This window comes from Perissodus microlepis, chromosome 14 (assembly GCF_051167445.1).
Source record: "Perissodus microlepis isolate ML-2025 ecotype Zambia chromosome 14, ASM5116744v1, whole genome shotgun sequence".
Lineage (NCBI taxonomy): Eukaryota > Metazoa > Chordata > Actinopteri > Cichliformes > Cichlidae > Perissodus > Perissodus microlepis.
Genome location: NC_140474.1, coordinates 6,200,672 through 6,221,877, shown reverse-complemented (window position 1 = coordinate 6,221,877; position 21,206 = coordinate 6,200,672). Strand labels below are relative to the sequence as shown.

The 21,206-nt window shown below is 37.6% G+C and overlaps 3 protein-coding genes across 3 annotated transcripts; all 3 read right to left on the bottom strand.

The window, feature by feature from the left end:
- Positions 1–9,347: 9,347 nt before the first annotated feature.
- LOC146373305 (claudin-3-like) lies at positions 9,348–10,688 on the bottom strand. The gene has a single exon (XM_084950529.1). It carries the CDS (start codon positions 10,575–10,577, stop codon positions 9,930–9,932), a length of 648 nt encoding a protein of 215 aa, XP_084806655.1. The 5' UTR covers positions 10,578–10,688; the 3' UTR covers positions 9,348–9,929.
- A 1,370-nt stretch (positions 10,689–12,058) lies between these two features.
- Positions 12,059–13,508, bottom strand: LOC146373304 (claudin-4-like). Its single transcript, XM_084950528.1, has one exon. The coding sequence runs from the start codon at positions 13,429–13,431 to the stop codon at positions 12,781–12,783; it is 651 nt and encodes a 216-aa protein (XP_084806654.1). The 5' UTR covers positions 13,432–13,508; the 3' UTR covers positions 12,059–12,780.
- A 2,799-nt stretch (positions 13,509–16,307) lies between these two features.
- On the bottom strand, positions 16,308–16,976 carry LOC146373303 (claudin-4-like). Its single transcript, XM_084950526.1, has one exon. The coding sequence runs from the start codon at positions 16,974–16,976 to the stop codon at positions 16,308–16,310; it is 669 nt and encodes a 222-aa protein (XP_084806652.1).
- Positions 16,977–21,206: the final 4,230 nt, after the last annotated feature.

Sequence of the window (21,206 nt, the reverse complement as noted above, 5' to 3'; positions counted from 1 at the left end):
TAGCAAACCCCCAGAATGAATGTTAGAAACTATGCATACATCCATTGCCTTAACTGCCTTTCCAATAGCCAAAGGGGGCTGGAGGCTATCACAAGTGTTGTCATCAAGGGGTTGCTTGATTCTGGTTTTATTTAGTTTTTGTTAATTTCAAGTAAATATTACTTAAACTATATTAATTAATACTGTACTATATTAAATTGTGTACTTACCCTGGGAGGTATATATTAAGTGTTATATTAAGTATACCTACTCCTGCCAAAACATCTGAAGAAAAATATTTAAACCTAAAAGATAAAGAGAAATAAACTGTTTATTACTCTAATGCAGGGTAATGTGGCGTGATAGTCTAGCTGTCACTGTAAAAACAACAACAACAAAACAAAAAACAGGAAATAAACATTTGTGGTTTTAACTATGGAAGTTGTAAAAAGAAAGGTACTGTTTTTAGCTAGCTGGGGAAGGTTTTTTGCACACAATGCCTAGGTTAATTTACAATTTTCTTGCACAGGAGAATGTCAGCAAGAAGGAAAGACACATGATTATGTAATATTAACTTTATGTATAAGAACATGTATTGAGATTATAGCAAGAAACTCATCTGTTTAATTTCCTGGGTTATCAAAGGTTGTGCATTAGGTCATAAATGCATGTACTGAAAATTAATCAATCACATCTCTGTGGGAAGTAGGAGTGCTGCAGCACCCCCTGTCACAAAATTCAGTCATGTCAGCTCCTGAAAAATGCAAAAAGTTGTTGAAACATTTTCAATTATTCAATAAGTTTATTGTATGTCTTGACTGCTGTGTCTTAAGAGGCCACTCAGTTAGAAGACTGTGTATACCTGACATGTTTGTCTTTAGTTTGAACTGTTTATTCTTGTCTGCTGTGTTCAGCGGAGTCGGAGAGCGTCCACGGCTCTGCTGGGGCCTTTCTCAGATAGATAATTGAACTGCATTAAAAACTACAGGCCACCTGGTTTTAACTGCACCACAGACAATCCAGTATAAGGTTTGAACATGGAAACATGGATGTTGTACAAAATACCTGTGGTGTTATAAAGATCAGCAAAAATGAAATGACTGATTTTACAATAAAACACTTTGATGTTTACTATGTAAGAAACATTTAAACTGTGATAGCATTTTCTCGCAGAAACATTGTAACAACATGAAATAAATGGGTGCTGTGAGCTGATAGTGCTTTCAGGAAATGACTTCAAGTCTACAGTCGTGAAGGTGGATTATATGTGCAATGTCAACTATGTGCTGTATATTGTACATGAAGCAGTGTTCATTCACTATTGAAAATCTTATGCAAACAAAGCTTAAAGTCTCATAACTTCACACAGGTGTTTCCCATTGCTGGTGAAAACTGTATAATATATAGTTTGCATTTAGCCTTTCTAATAGAAAACATTACTGTCAGGGCTCTGTGTGCAGGCAGGTGGAGATGTGGATCCAAATGCAGGACTCTGAGACGGAAATGTAACTGAAAACCACAGCTTTATTGCTGGCACCAAACAAAACCAGAAACCAAACCATGAAACCGCAAACTGGACCACACAGGCATAAACCTGAGGGTACGACGTGACGCTGAGCAAGGGCAAACACGGGGCTAATATACACAGGAAAGTAATCAGGGAATGGAAGACAGGAGGGAGACACAGCTGGGAGAGATCAGGGCTAACAAGACAGGGGGAGCGAAGTTGGACACACTGACATAAGATACAATCCTTCAAAATAAAACAGGAAACAATACACAAGGACGCAGACTAAGAAACACAGACTTTACACGGGCAGAACTAAACCTAACCAGAATAAGCTGGAACATAGAACGTCATCATCATCATCATCATCAAATACATCAAGAAGATAACCAAAAATACAAAATCAAACCAAAACATGAAAACTCAAAATACTGGGTCAAAACTGACCCAGAACCGTGACAATTACACAACATTTTCTGTTCAACCGGCATTTTTCTTGGATGCAATCCAACTAGGTCCTTCTTTGAAAAGGTATGGTCTTACCGGGGGACTTATAATTCTGGTATATTTTAATAGACTAAATAAAACATTTTAAAAGCGCTAACAGTGGTCTATATGCTGCCATTTTTACACCTTGTATATCTTTACATTAAACTATAAGAATTGTGTATCTTACTTTATTATGTTTATTATGTGCATGCCTAAATTTTTTGACTGACTTACACAGTCTATTCATAATTACTGCACAGAATAAAACCAGTGGTGAGAGTAGTGTACCAACTTTGAATTTTTTCTTAAATAAAGACAAATCTTGCTCATTTTATTTTCAGCCACCAGAGGGCAGAATTCTATTTTTTCCCCCCTCTAGGTGTTTGTCCAGCACACACTTTTAAATGTGACAGATTTATTTTTGCAGTAATTTTACAGCGAGGAAGAACAAAAATGTAACCCTTCCATACAGTTCAGGTCAAATTTATATAGAGTATAAATACTGTTTTGAGAAGAAACTGCATTTCCCCAGATGCCCAGAGAGAAAGGCACCTGCAGGTCTTTGAAGGATCATGGGGGGAATCTCAACAGCATAAAGGGCCCCTCACATACAAAACTACAACAGCAAATCCATTATGTCCGATGACTTGCCACTGCGTAAAGCAAAGTGCAGCTCACAACAAGTAGGCTGTGCTCTGGGGCCCAATTTCTATGAAGCACATTTGCTCGAGCAATAGAAGCAAAAAGTGACAAGGAGTTTGCGCATTTAGGACCATGAGGGCACAGAGCACAGCACATCCGCTTAACTTAGCTGTCAGTGTAGCCCTTATCACTTTCTTTGTGAAGAGGCCACAAATTTACTCATATGTGGTGCACATGCAGCTAAGAAATAGAGGTCATAAATATGTTAGACGGTGTGTTGACTGAGAAAACCTTGACACAGAGAGTAGAGCTACACCTGTAAGTACAAACACGTGCAATGTAACTAAATCATCTAAAAACAAGCAAATTGAAAATATTTACTCTGAGGTAACTGAGATTAAATTACCTGAAAAATAACTGAGAGTAAAAAAAAAAAAGAGCCCAAAAGAGGTGTGGGGGATGGGGTCTTACTGCTATAATGGTACCTAAACTGCCATTCTGCAGGATGTGGGAAGCATGTGCAAGTCCCACAAATGCAAGGATTCCCACTGATTTGACTGATTTTTTATGATAAAGCAGTAAGGGCCTTGTTATCAGCTCTAATGGTTATATATGGTTATTATAACAAATCCCCCAAATTTCAGAATGTTCTTGCCATGTTTACTTAATATTGGGCTATTTATACATTCTAAATAGAACTATAATTCAAAATTTGGTATAGACAGTTATTATCAAAACTAACCCGAACCATAAAGTGAAATATCAATATATAAGGAATGAATCTGTTGAGTCAAAGTCCCCTTTAAACTGTAAAACCAGGATCCTCAAATCTAACTGAGAAGAACTTAAGTCGATCTCCTGACTCACACAAAGAGAGTGTCAGATTTGTAGCAGCCTGTCTACTGACATGATATCACTCTTAAGTGCTTTGCTACTTGGTCTATGAATCAAAAAGACTCCCCATTTTCTCAGCCAATCATCTCCATTCTTGTTGTGGTTGAGATTTTTTTTTTTTTTTTGCAACTACAACTGTTCTCTTCTGTCGTTATTCCACTACCACGCCAAACTGGCTTCAACCTGTTTTATTCTTCCAAAGAACTGAGGAGTGAGCAGTGCTTATCTCTGCTCTGCCTGAGGTTATCCTGGAATGTAAAAGGGAGGAATTCTCTTATTTTTATCTGTCTGAGAAAATGATCATCTGCTCCATTTCAAATCAACTTCACCAATGAACTAATAGGCCAAGATTCCAGTGAATTGTACCCTGTACCTTTATGCACAACCATCCACCCTCAAATTCGTTGGAACTTTCTTGGTCAAGATAAACCTCAGTATTACTTATAATCCCTTCAGATATCCCGTGCAGATATATGGACCTAAACCTCCTTTTTTCAGCTGTGTTCAACAAATAAAGCCAAGCCATCTATATTTATAAAGCACTTTAAAAACAGCTAACACTGACCAATGTGGTGAAAATAGAATAAGAAAAAATATTAATATAAATAGTATAAATAAAAATACAACAACCGTAAATCATATAGAACACCAACATCAGAAAAACAATAAAATCCAAATAAAATTAACATTTCTATACTGGCTTCAAAGCCAAACTGAAAAAGCGGGCCCTCAAACCAGATTTAAAAATCTTGCGTCTTCGGCACATCCAACAACAACTGGTCAGCTGATCTAAGAGACCAAGAAAGGGTTTCCAGGTTCAGTAGCTCAAATAGGTAGAGTGAGGCGAGACCATTTAAGGCTTTAAAAACAAATAAAAGGACTAAAATTAACTCTAAAATGAATAGGCAGGTAGTGAGGGTAAAACGGGAGTAATATGCTTTGTGCACCAGTTAAAAGCTGTGCGGCAGCATTTTGCACCTGCTGAAGACCCGACAAGGATGACGGGCTAATACCAAGGTATAGCGAGTTACAGTAATCCAGCAGAGTTGTAATAAAAGCATGGATTACTGTTCTGAAATCATCTTTTGACAAGATAGGTTTAATTTTGGCCAGTTGCCTCAGCTGATAAAAGCTGGATTTCATTACTACTCTCACTTGACTGTCAAGATCAATATCTATTTTAAAACCCACATTGGTGATAGTGGGCTTCTCATGCTGTGCTAGAGGGTTCGTGTCCACAGGAAAGGCCAGGCCCAAAAGGCAAAACCTCTATCTTATTTTCATTCAAATTTAAAAAATTAAGAGCCAACCAAGCTTTCACTTCCTCAAGACAATCATTTAGTGTTTGCATTCTCATTTTGATGATATGTTGTGCTGGTGATGATTCTTGTTATAGGGTTTGGTTTAGTTTATTTTTCTTATAGACTCATCATGTCACTTTACAGTCAAGACTTGTGTATTTTATTGTTTTCTGGTCATTGACCAAACCCTGATCATTGCAATAGATCTTATTAAATGCAATACTCTTTGTAAATATTACTTATGTCATGTAACACTAATCATAGAGTTCACCATTTTAATTTCACACATCAAACAAGGACTGACAGAGACTTTCTAGTAGCAGGTTGCTGATACTCACCATGGACCAGCACAGCCAGAAAAATATTGACTTAACTAAGGCCTTAACAGTCTTTAATCTAGCAGAATATATAATACCATGGGTGAAATTGCTCTCCCTGTCACTCACCTTGGTGGCCTCCTCCATTTGTTGCAGAGTGATTCATGAGTTTTCTTATTTTGAATAAGGTACCCTCATTTCCAGCAGCTTTTATGAGTTTCATTCCACAAGACCTTTCATATATTATTATTATCATTATAGTGCAAATATGTAGGTCCTGCTGTGGGATCTACATGCTGTAGGCCTTTGTTGTATGACAGTGAAACAATCACACTAATGGCAGATTGTTATTATGAGGCATCAAAGTTAAATTATCTTGAGAAAAAAAAGGCTACAACATACATTAATCACATTACACGTCATAGACCAGGGGTTGGAATTTTTAGTACAGCATGTTTTTTGGTTTGAGAATGATTTATGTGTGAGGTTTGTTTCTTTTGGAATATTGGTCTGTATTTAGTTTACTTTTAATCAACATATTGTTTTTATTCAGTTGTGTTTAAAAGTCTTCTGTAAAGCTGCTGTGACTTTCTGGAGGTATTAAATTCCCCTTTGTCTGATTTTGGTTCCCGTCTCATTTCTGTGTTGTGCTTTGTCTTTCAGTGTCCCTTTGTGTCAAGTTAAGCTTTTTTCCTCATTCAGTGGTTTGAATGAGGAAACAGGTTTTACCTTGGTAATTTTGATCCCTTTTGTCTTGTGTTGAGTCGACTCTGTCTTGTTATGTTAATTGTCTGCAGCTGTGTTCCCCACCTATTTCCACTTCCATCAATACCTCTAATGTATATATTGTCGCTGTCTTTTTTTGTTAAATGTTGAGTTGTCCTCATAGCTGTATGTGCTCTAGCTCTGTGTTCTCTATGTTCCTAGTGGTTTCTGTCATTTTGGATTGGATTTGCTCCTTGTTACTTTTGGACTTTTTTTTTTACTCCTTGAACTTACCAGCATTTAAGGCTTGCTTTATGGTTTTATTTTGATATCCTGGATTCTGCTATAGGTCCCAAAATAAACACTCTAAACTCCACACAGTGCAATCATAACACACAGACAATTATGACACTTGAACTTTAGATAGATCTGATAGCATCAAAAAAGTGCCACATGAATGTGCAGACACAAAGTTATTCAAACCCGATTCTGCATTCTGCTAGCTTTACTTCAACTTACACAAGAGTGGTTTAAATATCTTTGTTAAATTATATCAATAGGACCCTAACCCTAACCCTGGCTCACTGATGGCATGATGTTATCTTCCAGGATTTTCCCTGTTATACAATGTGGGTTTCCAGTTCTGGAGAACTTTTTAAAAAAATGTAATTTATGTATGCTGTATGCATTTTGTTTGTTCCTAAGTTGTGAGTTCACACCAACCAAAATACTGTCTTTAGTTATTAACATTAATTAACATTAACATTTGAAATGTTGAAGACACTTGAAAAGTAACACAAAAGTAACACAAAATTAACTGCTTTTCCAGGAAAACTTTTCAAAAGTACTTAAGGTTTTGTGAGGGTACAAAACCCTGTTTAGTCTTTCCCTCCCAGACTTCTAGACTTCTGATCGGCACACATTTTGTTTTTAGCGTTATTTAGCAATATTTTTTCAAAACTGCACATTTAGACTGGATTTTTTTAAGAACAAAACCCGAAAAACTTAGTTTTGTATGTGTGGACGTAGCCTTAGACGCTCCTGAGAATACTGCAGCCAAGGTTTTTGTGCTGAGCGTTGATCCATTGAACTGAAACTTCAGTGATTGCTAACACCAGGTCCTGTGTTTGTTTTTCCTTTTGCAGACACACACGTGATCTGCCTTTGATAATGTCCTCTTTCTGCTATGCCCAGTGGAGCCACAGTACATTTGATTTAAAACTTGTAAAGTTTACTTCCAGTACTGGAAACATTTAGTGGCTTTGCTCTCCTTTTTTCCATTCCTGCTCTTGTTTCTGCAAAGTAAGATTTTGGCAACTTTCTCATCCTGGCCATATTGTTAATATAACCACATGTAATAATAAATTTAGCTGATAAAAAAAGTGTTAAATTTAGGTAGGAAATGTTTCTTGAAGATTAATAGAATTTCTTTTGTCGGTTCACTAACTTTGTTATCCTCATTGTTTTATCATTTATATGTGGATCTGTTGTGCTTTGGATTTGCATTTCTTGCTGTTACTGGTAGGAATCTTGGTGAGTTTCTGTTCACAGTGAGTGGACACAGTGAGTCTGTGTAATTATCAGGGAAGGGGGCTGTTTTCCTTTTCTGCCTTCAGGTGCCAGGCAACCTCACTGTCCTTCACAGTCCCCAGTTTCGGTCATGTGACCAGAGTTTGGCTAGAGCCAGCAGAGCATGACCAGAAACACTCACAGACTGCCCTTTCTTCTTTTCCCCCACTCATCCAGGTTTAGGTATTTGATTAAATACAGTTTTATTATACCCTCAGGAACTCTGGGGTTGGTTGGTCCCTGTTTGCTTCTCAATTCCAACTCCCTGGGTTTTTCACTGTTTATTTATGGTATTATATTGAATTCCTTTTTTGAGTTAATCACTAGTTTTATAAAGTTTCTGTGTTTTAATTCACCAGCTGAGAGTAGGGCTCTTAGTAGGACTTTATATTTTGCAGAGCAAATAAAGAATTGATTTTGTAATAAGTATTATTTTAAGCTGATACTTGACTCCTTTTATACTTCTTGTCAAAAATAATTCTCCTTCAAATGAAAATGATTAATTTCATTTCACTTCTTTCCATTCGCTAAAGTGTGGTACCTGATCTTAGAATGGTTTAAAGTGCACCTGTGTGTAAATCACCGATTAACAGCAGCCAAACATGCCCGAGGCTCCTAGACCAGTCACTGGAACAACACACGGGTGCTCAGTGGTAAACAACTTTAGATGATGATCCTCTGTCACATGTCTGAGAAAAGAGCTCATTTGTTTTATTTATTTGATATTTATTTCATTTAAAACTTTCAAGTTTAAAGAAAATTTCTTGTAAATGTCTGAAACTTTAATATTTTAGCCATTTGAGAGGGATGTGTTTGGATGCCCACATCTATTATAATGCAGTTATACAAAAAGTTAATTTCAATTAGTTTAAAAGAAATTTTAATTTAAATGAGCTCTAACCTGTGGTTACTGGGATCGTGACCAGATGTCAAGCAGCTCCTTGTCCATTGTTGAATGTGATAGGACTAAGAGACAGCAGTCGGTAACATGATACAGCACCAAGGGACCTCTTCCATATTTACTGTGAGATATTCATAAATTTTTAACATTCCTGCCTTCCTCAGATGTGTTTGCATGTGTTTTGAAACTACACTGAAAAGGATGTCTGTCATTGCATGGAAATTCTAGTTGGTAGGAGTTTTAAGCTTTTGAGTTAAGATAACTATGTGCTCCTTTGCTGCATGTTTTTATTAAATAAAGAGACAAAATGAAAAACTAGGTAGTAGAAGATTGAAGTGAAGTTAAAGTTTTACTGCAGTTGGTGAACACTTTTAAATCTTGTTTTTACTTTCATAAATCTGAAATATTTTACTTTGTTTTAGTGTTATACATGCATTTTTATTTTGTTTTGTAGTATTTATTTTGATTTCAGATGATTTTACTTTATGAAGGACATTGTTTTATTTAATTATTCAAGCTATTAGCTGTAGTTAACTTGTCTTAGCTGCTGTACCAAAGATATTTCTTTACATCCTGTTACGTGACGTATAGTAAAGGTGTGTGTTGTTAATGGGTACTACCTGCAAACAGGTGTAGCAACAAGAAATAAAAGAAATGCAACTTGCCTGGAATGACTCCACTGTTTTGTGCTCACATTCTCACTTCTGCCAGTTAACTGATCCTGTGGCTAATTGTTTAGAGCGTATGTGGTAAAGCTGCCAGCTGGAGGTAATTTATATCTCAGGATTGAATATCAGGGTTACTCTCATGAAGACACCTGAACAGAACACACACCTTCCTTTTTTGTTACTGGTTTACTGACTCATGCAAGAGTCTGTATGCTGTTAAAAGATTAACAAAAGCATTTTTTATGTTCTTGATGAAAACAATTTTTTTTTTTAAAGAAAGGGGTAAAATCTTAAAAAGTCATTTTTATTTAGAAAAAAAGCCATTGAAAAATACATATTCATCATGTAATACAGCACGATTAGCTCAGTTACAAGTTGCCTCAGAACCCATGTTCTTTTATTCTCAGTACACACTGTGGACACTGTGTGTCCTGCAACCTCCAGTCTCTCAGCAGACTTTCACCTTTTCCACAATGTAAAAGAAACTCCATTTAATGCATGTTAACATTTGTCTTGGCTGGTACAGGTCATTATTGATATTATTTCTACAGTATTTACCTCTGTGTGCTATTCAACACACCAAATCTTTCAATTTTCTACAGAGGGATGCTTCAGTATGAATGTGGCAGTGGTGGCTTGTGGGGAAAAAAACTTTCTTTGTAAACATGTAAAGAAGTTGGTACCATATAAAATGTAACAGTAACAATAAAATGAACAATATTAATCTGAAAAAGATGGAGTACTAAGATATGCACAGACATGTCTCTTTCATCCTTTTCAGTCTCTTGAAAAGCAAAAGGTCCATCACAAAAATACTTAATATTACAGGCAAAATCAAATGCATCCTTCATTGAACAGTTCTCATTTTTTATGAGCTCTTCGTCTAAAGACAATCTCACTTTGATGGGGTGAGCAAGTTCAAGATTGAGTACTGTTTTTTTTCTTTTTCTTTTTGGTTCATACATAGTCTTTCCTTTCTAAACCTGGCCCACCGACAGACCGTGGGGCAGAATAAGCCATTCGTGAAGGGTTGTATCGTGTCTCACGAGGCGGACAGGAGAAACAGAGCAGTCCACCACCCAGAATCAGGAGTGCAGCGGCTCCCCAGCCAATATACATTGCAGCCCCCAGCTCCCTCCGCTGAGCATCAGTGAGTAACGGATTGTAGAAATCCCTGATTATGGTGTTCGCAGACCAGGAGACAGGAATGAGCTGCATGACACCGGATACAATGAAGAAGACTCCAGAGATGATCATCACTTTGGCCTTGGATGCCTCGTCTTCAATGCAGTTGGTGCACTTGGCCCCAGCAATAGCAATGAGCAAAGCCAGGATTGCTAACAGGATGGAGATGACTGTGAGAGCTCGGGCAGCTTGAAGATCTTGGGAGAGGGCGAGCATAGAGTCATACACCTTACACTGCATCTGTCCAGTGCTCTGGACCACGCAAGTCATCCACAGGCCCTCCCAGATGATCTGAGCTGTCACAATGTTGCTGCCAATGAAGGCTGTCACCCTCCACATCGGGAGGGCACAAGACACAATGGCAATAAGCCATCCTAAAATGCAGAGGGAAATGCCAATCAACTCCAGCCCTATAGACATGCTGAGGGTCCTTTTTCCTTTTCCTGCTGAAGGTATGTCACACCTGAGGTAAGATCCCAGAAAAGAAATCTAATACAGGAGAAGAGCCAAGAAGAGAGCCAGGTATGGTTAATTTCAGGCCTCGCATTGGTGTGTGATGATCTTTCACCTCGACTTCACTAGAGCTGATTTTATAAGGCTGGTCAGGTGCAGGGGAGGAGTCTGTGATGAAGCTGACATCACTAAAAGGGGAGGAATTACCTGGACACTCAAGTCTTTCTGCTATCGGCTTACATGGCCAACTTCACAATGGGCCTGACCACAAAGAGGTCTTTTACAGGTAAAAGTGTTGTAAGTTTAATGTACAAAAGTATGGGAAGAAAAAAAATCTTTGTTGTCAAGCAAACTTATTAAAAAAAAGAATATAAATGGAATTTTACCTTCTCAGAAAACATTTATATAATGAAATTTTGTGAAATCAGTGAAAACTTTCCCTTCACTTTGCAGCTGCTCATAAAGCTGATAAACCTTCAGCCCAGCCTTCCCTCTGTGAGATCATGTTGCTTTTTTTGAAATGCCTGATAAATGAAGAATTCTGGTCTCACTACTTCCAAAACAAACTGTTACTCTCCTGATAATCACTGCAAAAGCCCTTGCTTCTCCTAAGTGAGGCAGTGAAGATTCTCTGCAGCTTTACGAGAGCACAGACTACCTCAGTTGAAGTTAAATCCTTACACATACAAAGAGTAGAGTTATGAGGCTGGCTTTCACCTGGCAGTCCTGTTAACCTTTATGAGTCTTAATGAATCCATCTGTCTGTAGAATGTCCTTGAATTTCTTTTCGTCCAAGACTGTCTCCCTAAGAATGCCCCCATCCCCCAGCACTCTGTAACCCAGGAGTAAAATGGGTTCATTGTTTGGAGTGAGAGTTCAGATAGTTGACTGTGTGTAAGATGACAAGGTAGCGGTTCTTGTTATCACAGAGCCTGCAGACATATGGGAGACAGGGAGATGAATAAGTGCTGTGACAGAGACTCTGAGTTGTCTAATGAATGGCTGAGTGTGCAAAATTAATGACATTGTTCTTCTTTACACCCCTACAATATCAAGCTTGAACATTTTACAGATTCTACTTTTGAATGTGTTGTTCTAAATTAGTACATTCTCATTTTAGTATGAACAGTAGAGTATAATTGACCAGTCTACCATCAAACAGAGACTTGGTTAATTTTATATCATTACCATTAGTTTATATAACTGCTGTGTAAGAGAGCAGTGCTTCTCAGCCAATGATGGAAACAACTAGATTTTGAAAAAGTCAAAACATACATTACTTTGTTGATGCTATAAAATATTATTAATGTGTGTATTTTGCATGGTTTTTCTCAAATGTTGATATACCAGATAGCTCACTCTCAAAGAAGTAAAAAGGAAGAAAAAGCTTCTTTTGGGTGTTCGCTTATTCACATTCACTTATTTTTTATTTATTTTATTTTACACTGCATACCCTATCTGACAGTAACATTCATCCAAAGATCATCGTACACCTCGGATTTCTTAAAAAAAAACCAAAACACTGACATCGATTATTTTGATTGACATTTAATTTCATGTATTTGTTGCTTACACTCTTTTTTTCCTGCCCTTTATACTTTTTAATTTAAATTTTTTGCAATCACTTAAAACAGTCATAGTCACACAATGATTATTTTTTACATTAACTACAGGATCCTTTATAGACAGATAAATAGATTATCTTGAAGCCTTAGCAATCAGTCATTTTCAACAGTGAGGGCTCATTGTCAACAGTCAAAATGATCACAAGAGGTTTGTTTAAAAAGGGCATTAAAAACATGTAAACCAAGAAAACATTCCAGAGAAACAGATGTGAAAAAGCATATAGATAGATACAGATAGAACACAATGACACCTTATTCTAATCAAAGCATTTATGTGTATTTAAAAATGCGTAATGAACACAATTTAAACTTCAGGCATATAAATGAATAAACTCTCTAAATATGGACTGCAAATAATAGAACTTTAAAGTTGTTAATCTCCAACAGCAACATGTCTGCTCTTAAAATGTAGGACATGACAATATACCAAGACAGAATATGGAATTTCCTTCTGAACATGAAAGCAGAGCGATACCAATTTCTAAGAAATGGCTCTTCTCCTCGACCATGATGGCAAAGATGTGATAAAAGAGCAGATGGTTTTTTCAGACGTAGTCTTTCCTGTCATAGTCACTGGGGATGACGGACTTAGGTTGAGCGTATACCGTTGATGGAGGCCCATGCTTTTTCTGAGGCTTCTGGGGCCGGCTGCACAAGAGGATGGCCCCTCCTATGAGAAGAAAAGCAGCTGCTGCCCAGCCCAGGTACAAAGCTGCACCGAAGTCTTTCTTCTCCCCCAATCCCGTTGAATTGTGGAAGTCCATCATGATATTATGGGCAAACCATGACACGGGTATCATCTGGCTCAGAGATGCCAGGATAAAGTTCACACCAGCAACAATCATCACTTGAGCCTTGGTGGTCTTTTCATCCACACAGTTGGTACACTTTGCTCCCACAAAGGCTGCAAAAAGCCCCACAATTCCCAAAAGAATAGAGAGGATAGTAAGGGCACGCGCGGCCTGAAGCTCGGGACTTAGATCCAACATGGAGTAATGAATTTTACACCCCATGTAACCCGTGCTCTGGATTCGGCACTCCATCCAGATGCCCTCCCAGCTCGTCTCAGTAGTGATGATATTACTTTGAATAAAAGCTGTTACTTTCCACATGGGCAAAACGCAAGACGCAATGGCAAAGATCCATCCAAGGAAAGCCAGGGCCACTCCAAGAATCTCGAATCCCATTGAAGGCATGTCTGCACTGTGTGTAAATACGAAGTGTCCACTGTCAAATGTCAAGTGTCAGATGTCCTCAGAGTAGTTTGAAGAGATCTGAGTGATTTATTGAGATTATTGCTGATACGAGAACAGATTGTTTTAAATAGGTGGAGTCACATGGATATTGATTGGAGGAGTTAAAATAGTTAACTGCCCCACCTCATTTGTACTGCCAGAAACAGCCGACTCAGCTTAATGATTCAACTTTCACGGCCTTAGCAGCTCTCCCACCTGTTTGGGTGAGGGGAGAGTAAACAGTGGCTTTATCTCTCAAGTCTACAGTAGTTAAAGAATAACAGAAAAGGTAAAGATCGAAGGATGAATGCTTGAAAGTAGAGGACAACTTCAGCAATAGTATCATTGTAGTAGTGTGTGGCAAATGAATCAGAAAGAAAATTTGTTAAAAATGCTTATTAATAATGCAAGTTGCACAAATGGGTTTGTGAATGGCGTTAGTACTTTATTGCACCTTATTTGGATAAACAGTAGTCACTGAACCCCGAACATTATGGAAGTGGTGAAAAGCAAATGGGGGGGAAGTTCTCTGGAAACCAGTGGGAGTTCTCTGATTATGTGAAGGTTGTATTTGTATATATGTGAAAGCCTCTGCATACCTCTGATAAATTTGATTAAAAAAAAACATCATCCCAAGTTCTATGGAAAGCTTTCACAATTCCACCTAAAAATGTTTCAACTTTATAAGTTTAGAGATATAAATGTTTTGGAAAAAGCGCTTTCATCTGGCCACAAAAAAGACAAGGTCTAGGTTTCTTTCTCTGCTTTTTATAGAAATATCATTTAAAAAATGTCTTTTTAAGACAGGTGATTGATAAGAATGCTGTTCGAGTTATTTTTCTCTTAGTGTAAAGCACACGCTGAGTTACTCAAGCAACCTCAATTTAGAAAGCTTAAATTATTAGATATTATGTCATCATATTAGGGTGTGTAATGTGCTGATATGTACTGCTAAAAACAGCTCCACTGCATCTTTTCAAATGACTAATCTGTCCTTCTGGGAAGTTCTTGACTAACACTACTTGTGGAACTGCAATGCAACACAAAATCCCTCTAACATAATACAGTGTGCACTGAATATATTACTTTCATGAAACTCTTTTAGGAACATCTGTATTTCTCTCAGTACACAGACGTGCTCGTAATAGAAGAAAACACTATATAATAGGCCATTGTGTTGGAAAATGCGGAAATAGGAAAATAGGTGTCCTGTGGGTGGGTGGAATGGATTATCAGTGTCCTTTTTCAGAAAATCATTGCATCATTTATTTCAACTTTTATTTCAGTGTGCTGTGGAGAAAAACTTACACTCTGGCTTCCAAGATTTAGCAGAGCTTCATCATCACACTAACACAAACTACACGGCATCATTTTCACTTTGTAAACCATTTTACTAACATGAACATTATTGACATGATCATAGGACCACAGCAGTCAAACGCATGGCCTTCAGACACTGAATGAACGATGCTTGAATGCTTGGGCTTAAATCAAACATTATTCCAGAAATGTATATTTTCTTGAAGTTGTTGAGCAAGCCTTGGCCCATCAGAATAAGAACAGTAAAAATATAAAAAGCCTTAACATTTTATCCTGAGTCAATCTCTGCTGGGAAATGATGCACTCATATTTTGTCCACACCTCATTTAAACAACAACAACATCATTTTTTCTCTCTTGCATCTGCAGTTTCTTTGAAATGGGAGCTGGCTTGTACTAATATGTTTTCCATCACTTCTGACTAGCACCCGATTGCACTGTTGTGCTGAATGACACATTTTGTAAGCAGCTCTGTGGCCACTGAAAAGGAATTTCTAGTATATTTAGAAGCTCGTAAATATACTTTACTGTGTACTAATAAATATATGTAACTTCGTATCTAATGCCTAAGTTAAGAACACATGAAATGTTTTCTAATTTGTGTTTCTTGTGGATTTTTAGCTCTTCTTGTTTGTCGAATGGATTAAATCACATGGGTTGGTTGACCTTAAATGAAGCAAGTCGACTATTTTTCTGTCTATATTGTTAAAGTGTACTATTTAAGCATAATTTCTTTCATATTAAATCTTTTTTTATATAGTGTTTGCTTTTTAAAAAAAAGAAAAAAAGAATTGACATACCCTTTTAAACATTCAAACTATATTTTGAGTCTGTGAATCCAATGCCAAACAGAAGTGCACAGCAATTAGTTGCAAACTAGCTGATCAATAGAGTCTTTGTGGCTCAGTTGTGACTCGGCACAGGTTACATCCCCTGCAGATGGAGACCGTTATCTCCGACTCAATTTCACTTTGCAAATGGAGGGGAGGCTACAAAAGAAAGGGAGCACAAGGTGCTCTTCTGAAACAAGCCATCTATTGTTAGTTTCTTCCATCTACATTGAAATAAAATATCTAAAGCTGGTATGCCCCTGAACTGCACTTCTTGGTCAAACATGGCTGAACTCTATAGCCGGTATATGTCCCTGCCTCTGCACACCAACAAACCTTTTGGAATAAAAAGCACAGTACAAAGTGCACTATAAAGAAAAGTTGATAACAAACCAGTTACTGAAAAAAAGTTTTACTTTTCAACTGAAGTTGTGTCAGAATTTACTTGCAAGTACATTGTGTGAAGATTTCTAAAAGTTAGAAACATCTTGATTTCAGCTTTTTGAGGGGAAAAAAATGTGTTCATACTTGCAAAAGAAACAAAAAAATGCACATCATTTAAAAAAAATGTTCACGACTAAAACATGAAACACGGATCAGTCATTTAAACATTTGAAGCTAGCACCAAACATGCATCTACTAACCACAAATTTATAAATGCAGTTCATCATTTCCTCATGTCACACAGTCATACATAGTCTCTTCTGGTGTATCCATTGACTGATATGGTTTTTACAGCTGAGTAGTCAATGCCGGAAGGTGCAGAACCACCACCACTTGGTGCCGTGGTTGATCTGCGAGGGCAGGAGCAGCAGAGCAGGGCTCCCCCTAGAATCAGCAGGCAGGAAGCAGCCCAACCAAAGTACAGAGCATTACCAAACTCCCTCTTCCCTGTCTCCTCCAGCATGGGGTCATAGAAGCCCAGGACAATGGCGTGAGCTGTCCAGGACACAGCCAGCAGAAGCAGCAGTCCAGCCACCACAAATGTCACCCCAGCAGCCACCATGAGGCGAGGTTTACTGCTCACATCCCGGCTACAGTTGGTGCACTTGGCACCAGCCACTGACAAAATGATGCCCACAATGCAAAGAACCAGAGAGATGATGACCAAGGCACGAGCTGCTTGCAGGTCAACTGGAAGCCCCAGCATGGAGTCATGCACCTTGCAGTGCATCTGTCCTGTGCTCTGTACAGAACAGTTCATCCACAAGCCTTCCCAGATAACCTGAGAGATGACAATGTTCTGGCCGATGTAGGCAGCCACTCTCCACATAGGCAGGCCACAGGTCACCATTACTCCCAGCCAGCCAGCCACAGCCAGAATGATCCCGAGGATCTCCAAACCGGTAGAATACATAGTTGGATGAGGAAGGAGCTGAACAAAATTCAGTTTCAGTGCGCTGTGAGATGGGAGGGCTTCTGTGTCGGTGAGCTCAACCCTCTTGAGATGAAGGTGACATTGGATCTCTGTGGCTCAAAGGCCTGTGCAAGGCTTTTAGCGAGAGAGGAAGAGAGAGGGAGAAAGAGATTCTACCTTCTTTATTCAGCTTAGATGACTGAAGGTGGAGTCAGCTTAAGGTGGCATCATTTTTACCTCCAAACTAAACTTGGTTTTCTGGAGACATCAAAGTTTTCTTTAAAATCTGATACAAAAGGAAGTCTTGTAATATGAGACAACCACAAAAATACATATTATTGTTAATAGAATAGTCCAATGCTTAAATGTACATGAACCCAGGGAGTGTTAGTTTATAGTAAAATGCTGTAGATTTTTTTCTGAAAAACAGTTTTATCTATTTTTACACCAATTAAACATTTACATTTATTTACTGAGATGCATACATAAACTGAATCGAGTAAAGATACTTTTAAGTGTTTTGGAGTTTGTTTGTTTTTTTAAACTGGATACACAGTATTTTAGTCCATGTGTGCATATTTCTGTGACATGTGACAGAATGATGAAAAACGCTGAATCATTCCCTGAATGAGACCCATGAAGAAAAAAAGAGGAACAATGCCAGCCTTGTTTTTTGGTGGCCAGTCACACAATCCCTTATAGCACAGAAAATGCCTACTGGCCAAAAAAAAAGAAAAAGAAACAGGCATCTAATGAGTCCTCTTTATGCCATTTGAGACTTGTACCTATCTAGAGATTCTTGGATGACTTTATCCAGTTATATTACCTCATTTTAAGCCAGTTTCCTTAATGATGGCTAGGTGATACTGAAATAAAGTGTGATGGGCAAATATAACTCTTGATAATCTAAATGACCAGAAAATAAAAAAATACAAATCAAGGTGTAGTAATGCCCAGATATTTTCCCATTCAAAAATGATTCACTCACAGCTGTTATGTCTTTTTTTCTTTGGTACTGTCTGTCCTGCAAATACTTTGGTCAAAGGACTGGAAAATGCCCAACAGGTATATCTTCTAAAAAAACAGTCTTCACGTCTTCTTGAGAATAGGGGCTTGGCTAATAAGTGAACTCAGTGTCATTAAAGGCTATCCACTAATATACAGAGGTCACATCGGGTCAGTGATTGGCTACAACAGCATTAAAAGGATTTGTTTATCAGCACTAATTAGATTGACCAGTGCTCAGAACAAAGAGTCCAAAGAACTCACTGAAGATTTAAGCAGGAGAAACATAGAAACACAAGCTGGGAGGGTCTCTTGGAGCTATTTCTAAATAACTGCAGATCTGAAAATCTTTGGTTCAAATAATTTTACGTGAATACAAGTTATTCAGATGTGTCACTCAAACTCTTACCATCAGATGAAAGAAATGTGTTAGGTTGCTCAGGAACAAGAAAGTAACTGCCAAGACAAGGCCTGCCATGAACAGTAAACTACTGGAATGTCAGATCTCAACCTTATTGAAAATTTGTGTACTTTGCTTAAAAGTCAGGCCTATGCCAGGAAACGGACCCATTTAAATTCAAATATCCAGAAAGAATTATCCCAGAAGCTTGTTGATGGTTACCAAAAGCATGTGGTTGAGGTGCAATTTAACTAAATTTAACTAAAATTAATAGGGGAGTATAAGTCAGTAAAGATGTATGCTATGCAATCATTCCACCCGGAAAAAGAACAATTCAAAGAAATCATTAAGAGGCCAAAATCTCCTTGAAATTCTTGTGCATCATTAGTGTCTGAAAACGTCTGGCCACAACTGTAAGCTGGGAGTAGTAATAGTTCCCCATTCTGCAACCACACAGTCTTTCATCATCATGACACATGTCTGCCAGAAGTCTGTTGTTAGTCAACAGAAATATACTGAATAGTACTCCCTTTGTTGCCAAATAAGTATTAATAATGTGACTTAAAATATAAATAAATAAATACAAAAGCTTTATTGGTTAGAAACAATAGTAGCACAGTGGTGATGCAGTGATTTACCTAAACATGCAAACATACATGGAAATACAGTACATAAAGAAATAACTAAAGAATTTGTACATACAGTACTTTGCTTCATTTATTATTTCATCAATTTTGACAAAACCACCTCTGTGTTCTAAAGACGGCTGTAGGGACTCACTGTTGTACCTCTGCTTACCTCTTCTGTACAGATTGACAATTTGTACAACTTTTCCCCCCTACCTTGTACACATTTTTACACATTTTTTGTCCTTCCTTGAGAATGTTCTTCACAGACACCTTTTCCCTCAGACCATTTCTAATCGTACTTCAATGGACAGACTCAACTGAAGGGCCTATTTCTTGACTATAAAATACTGTTCATCTGCTGTAGTTTCTTTTTAGGCTTTTCGCTTCTACTTTTGTTCTACACTTTTCCAGTTTCTTCAGAACTTTTAAGAAATATCCTGCGCACAATGCCAAGTTATGCACAACTATTTTAAGTAATGTAACTATTTTGCTAATAGCTATTTGGTAAACACCTTGTTGGTGTGAAAATATTAAAATATTATTTTATGGCTGTCAAACTGTGTTATATTTTGCATCATATATTATATTTCGGAGATTCAAGTAAGGAAATGTTGCGTGTTGTTACAACAGGTTGATAGTATGTTAGTAACAAAATACCTAAGTTACCTGTTATGTGTAGACACAACACTGGTTCCTCCCTGAGTTCTCTTTTTATGTTTGTATAAAAATAAAACTCACTCAGGTGTCTTCTGTGCAAGCCTTTTATGCTCAACTGATTCGTATTATCAGATACAATGACTGGATTGAAAAACAGTGAAAAAAGCAGCCAGTTTCCATATAAACACTGTGAAAGAGCTCAGAAAGCCTGGGGCACTACTCAGTATCACTTTAAAATTTACAGGTAAGTCCGGTTCCATGGAGGAAACATGAAAAGAAATGGGGAGTGGCTGGAGACTTTTGCACAGTACCATGCATGGATAATATCTTATGGGAACTTTAAGATGTTCTTTCCTGCATGCCTCAGCTGTGTTGACTATTTCTTGGTATCACACATGTAGCAACTCGCATTTTGTAGAACACCTTGCTCAACATTTACCTGTTATGGGAACCAGTCTGACCTGTTCAATGAAGGTGCCCCTGGTTGTTGTCACTGTACACTAAAGTGTACTAATCCTAAGTATAAATGTATACCAATTATTGTTAACATTAAGCTGAAGAATTTCTTTTGTTGTTTGATTTGATTGCTTTTTAATTGTTATTTAAAAACAAGCATCTGTTGTTGAAAAATACTGTAGTGAACTAATCCAGTTTAAGCTAATATAGCTTAGTGCAATCAGCATTGTTACAGTGATTGAAAGCACCATGAATCATGTAAGGAAATAGTAAAATAAAAGGAAATAAAAGCTGTTCCTGTATAGAGCTGTAACAGTCTACACAGACTTAACGAGTCTTTCCCCAGGGCAAAATAAAAACCTGACAACAATTCTTATAGAATTCAAAACAACACCTGCCTGCTTGTTTTTATTTATTTACTTTATTTTTATTTATTTATTTTTTGGAGGGGGGGACTCTCATCTCAACCATATGAGCGTCATAAGTTGTAAATTAGCAAGCCAAAAGTAGGTCCGTCTAAAACGGGCCAACTGTCGTTTTAAGTTTTCTTGAAACCTGTTCAGTCACAAAGACATCCATATTTGGTGCGTTGTTATGTTGTGTCGTGCAGACTAGTCTCTGAAGTTGCGAAACATTAAAGGGCACGTCGATGTACTCACTGAGATTAGTTCTTAACATGTCATCCTCCTGGCATTACAATGCCCACAAATGCAGTTCGCTCTAAACTGAAACTGGGCACAAACAGTTTGCATGGTACTTTTATTTATTGCATTACATCTACTCAAGCAGTTTCAATTTAAGGTTTAGTAGCGCTGGGTGGTTAGCACTTGCGTTCATCCTCGTGCCCTGGATGTTTTTGTTTATTTGGCAACATAAACAGAGCAAGCTACAGGTATCATTTTCTGTTTTTCTAACACAAGTTGCAAGTGGCCTGTACTTTTTGAACACCTGTTAATTAATTTTGTGTGTAATGTGGTGGTTTGTATTTAACTGCATTGCTCAATGAATCATTGTATAAAAACTAAATAACCTGTTGTCATCTCTTTGAACAGAGATATTAATAGAATGTATTAAGGGGCTATT

What these genes read in the sequence shown, in the direction of transcription:
- LOC146373305 (XM_084950529.1), bottom strand. Translation starts at nt 10,577, where the DNA reads ATGTCTATAGGGCTGGAGTTGATTGGCATTTCCCTCTGCATTTTAGGA.
- LOC146373304 (XM_084950528.1), bottom strand. Translation starts at nt 13,431, where the DNA reads ATGCCTTCAATGGGATTCGAGATTCTTGGAGTGGCCCTGGCTTTCCTT.
- LOC146373303 (XM_084950526.1), bottom strand. Translation starts at nt 16,976, where the DNA reads ATGTATTCTACCGGTTTGGAGATCCTCGGGATCATTCTGGCTGTGGCT.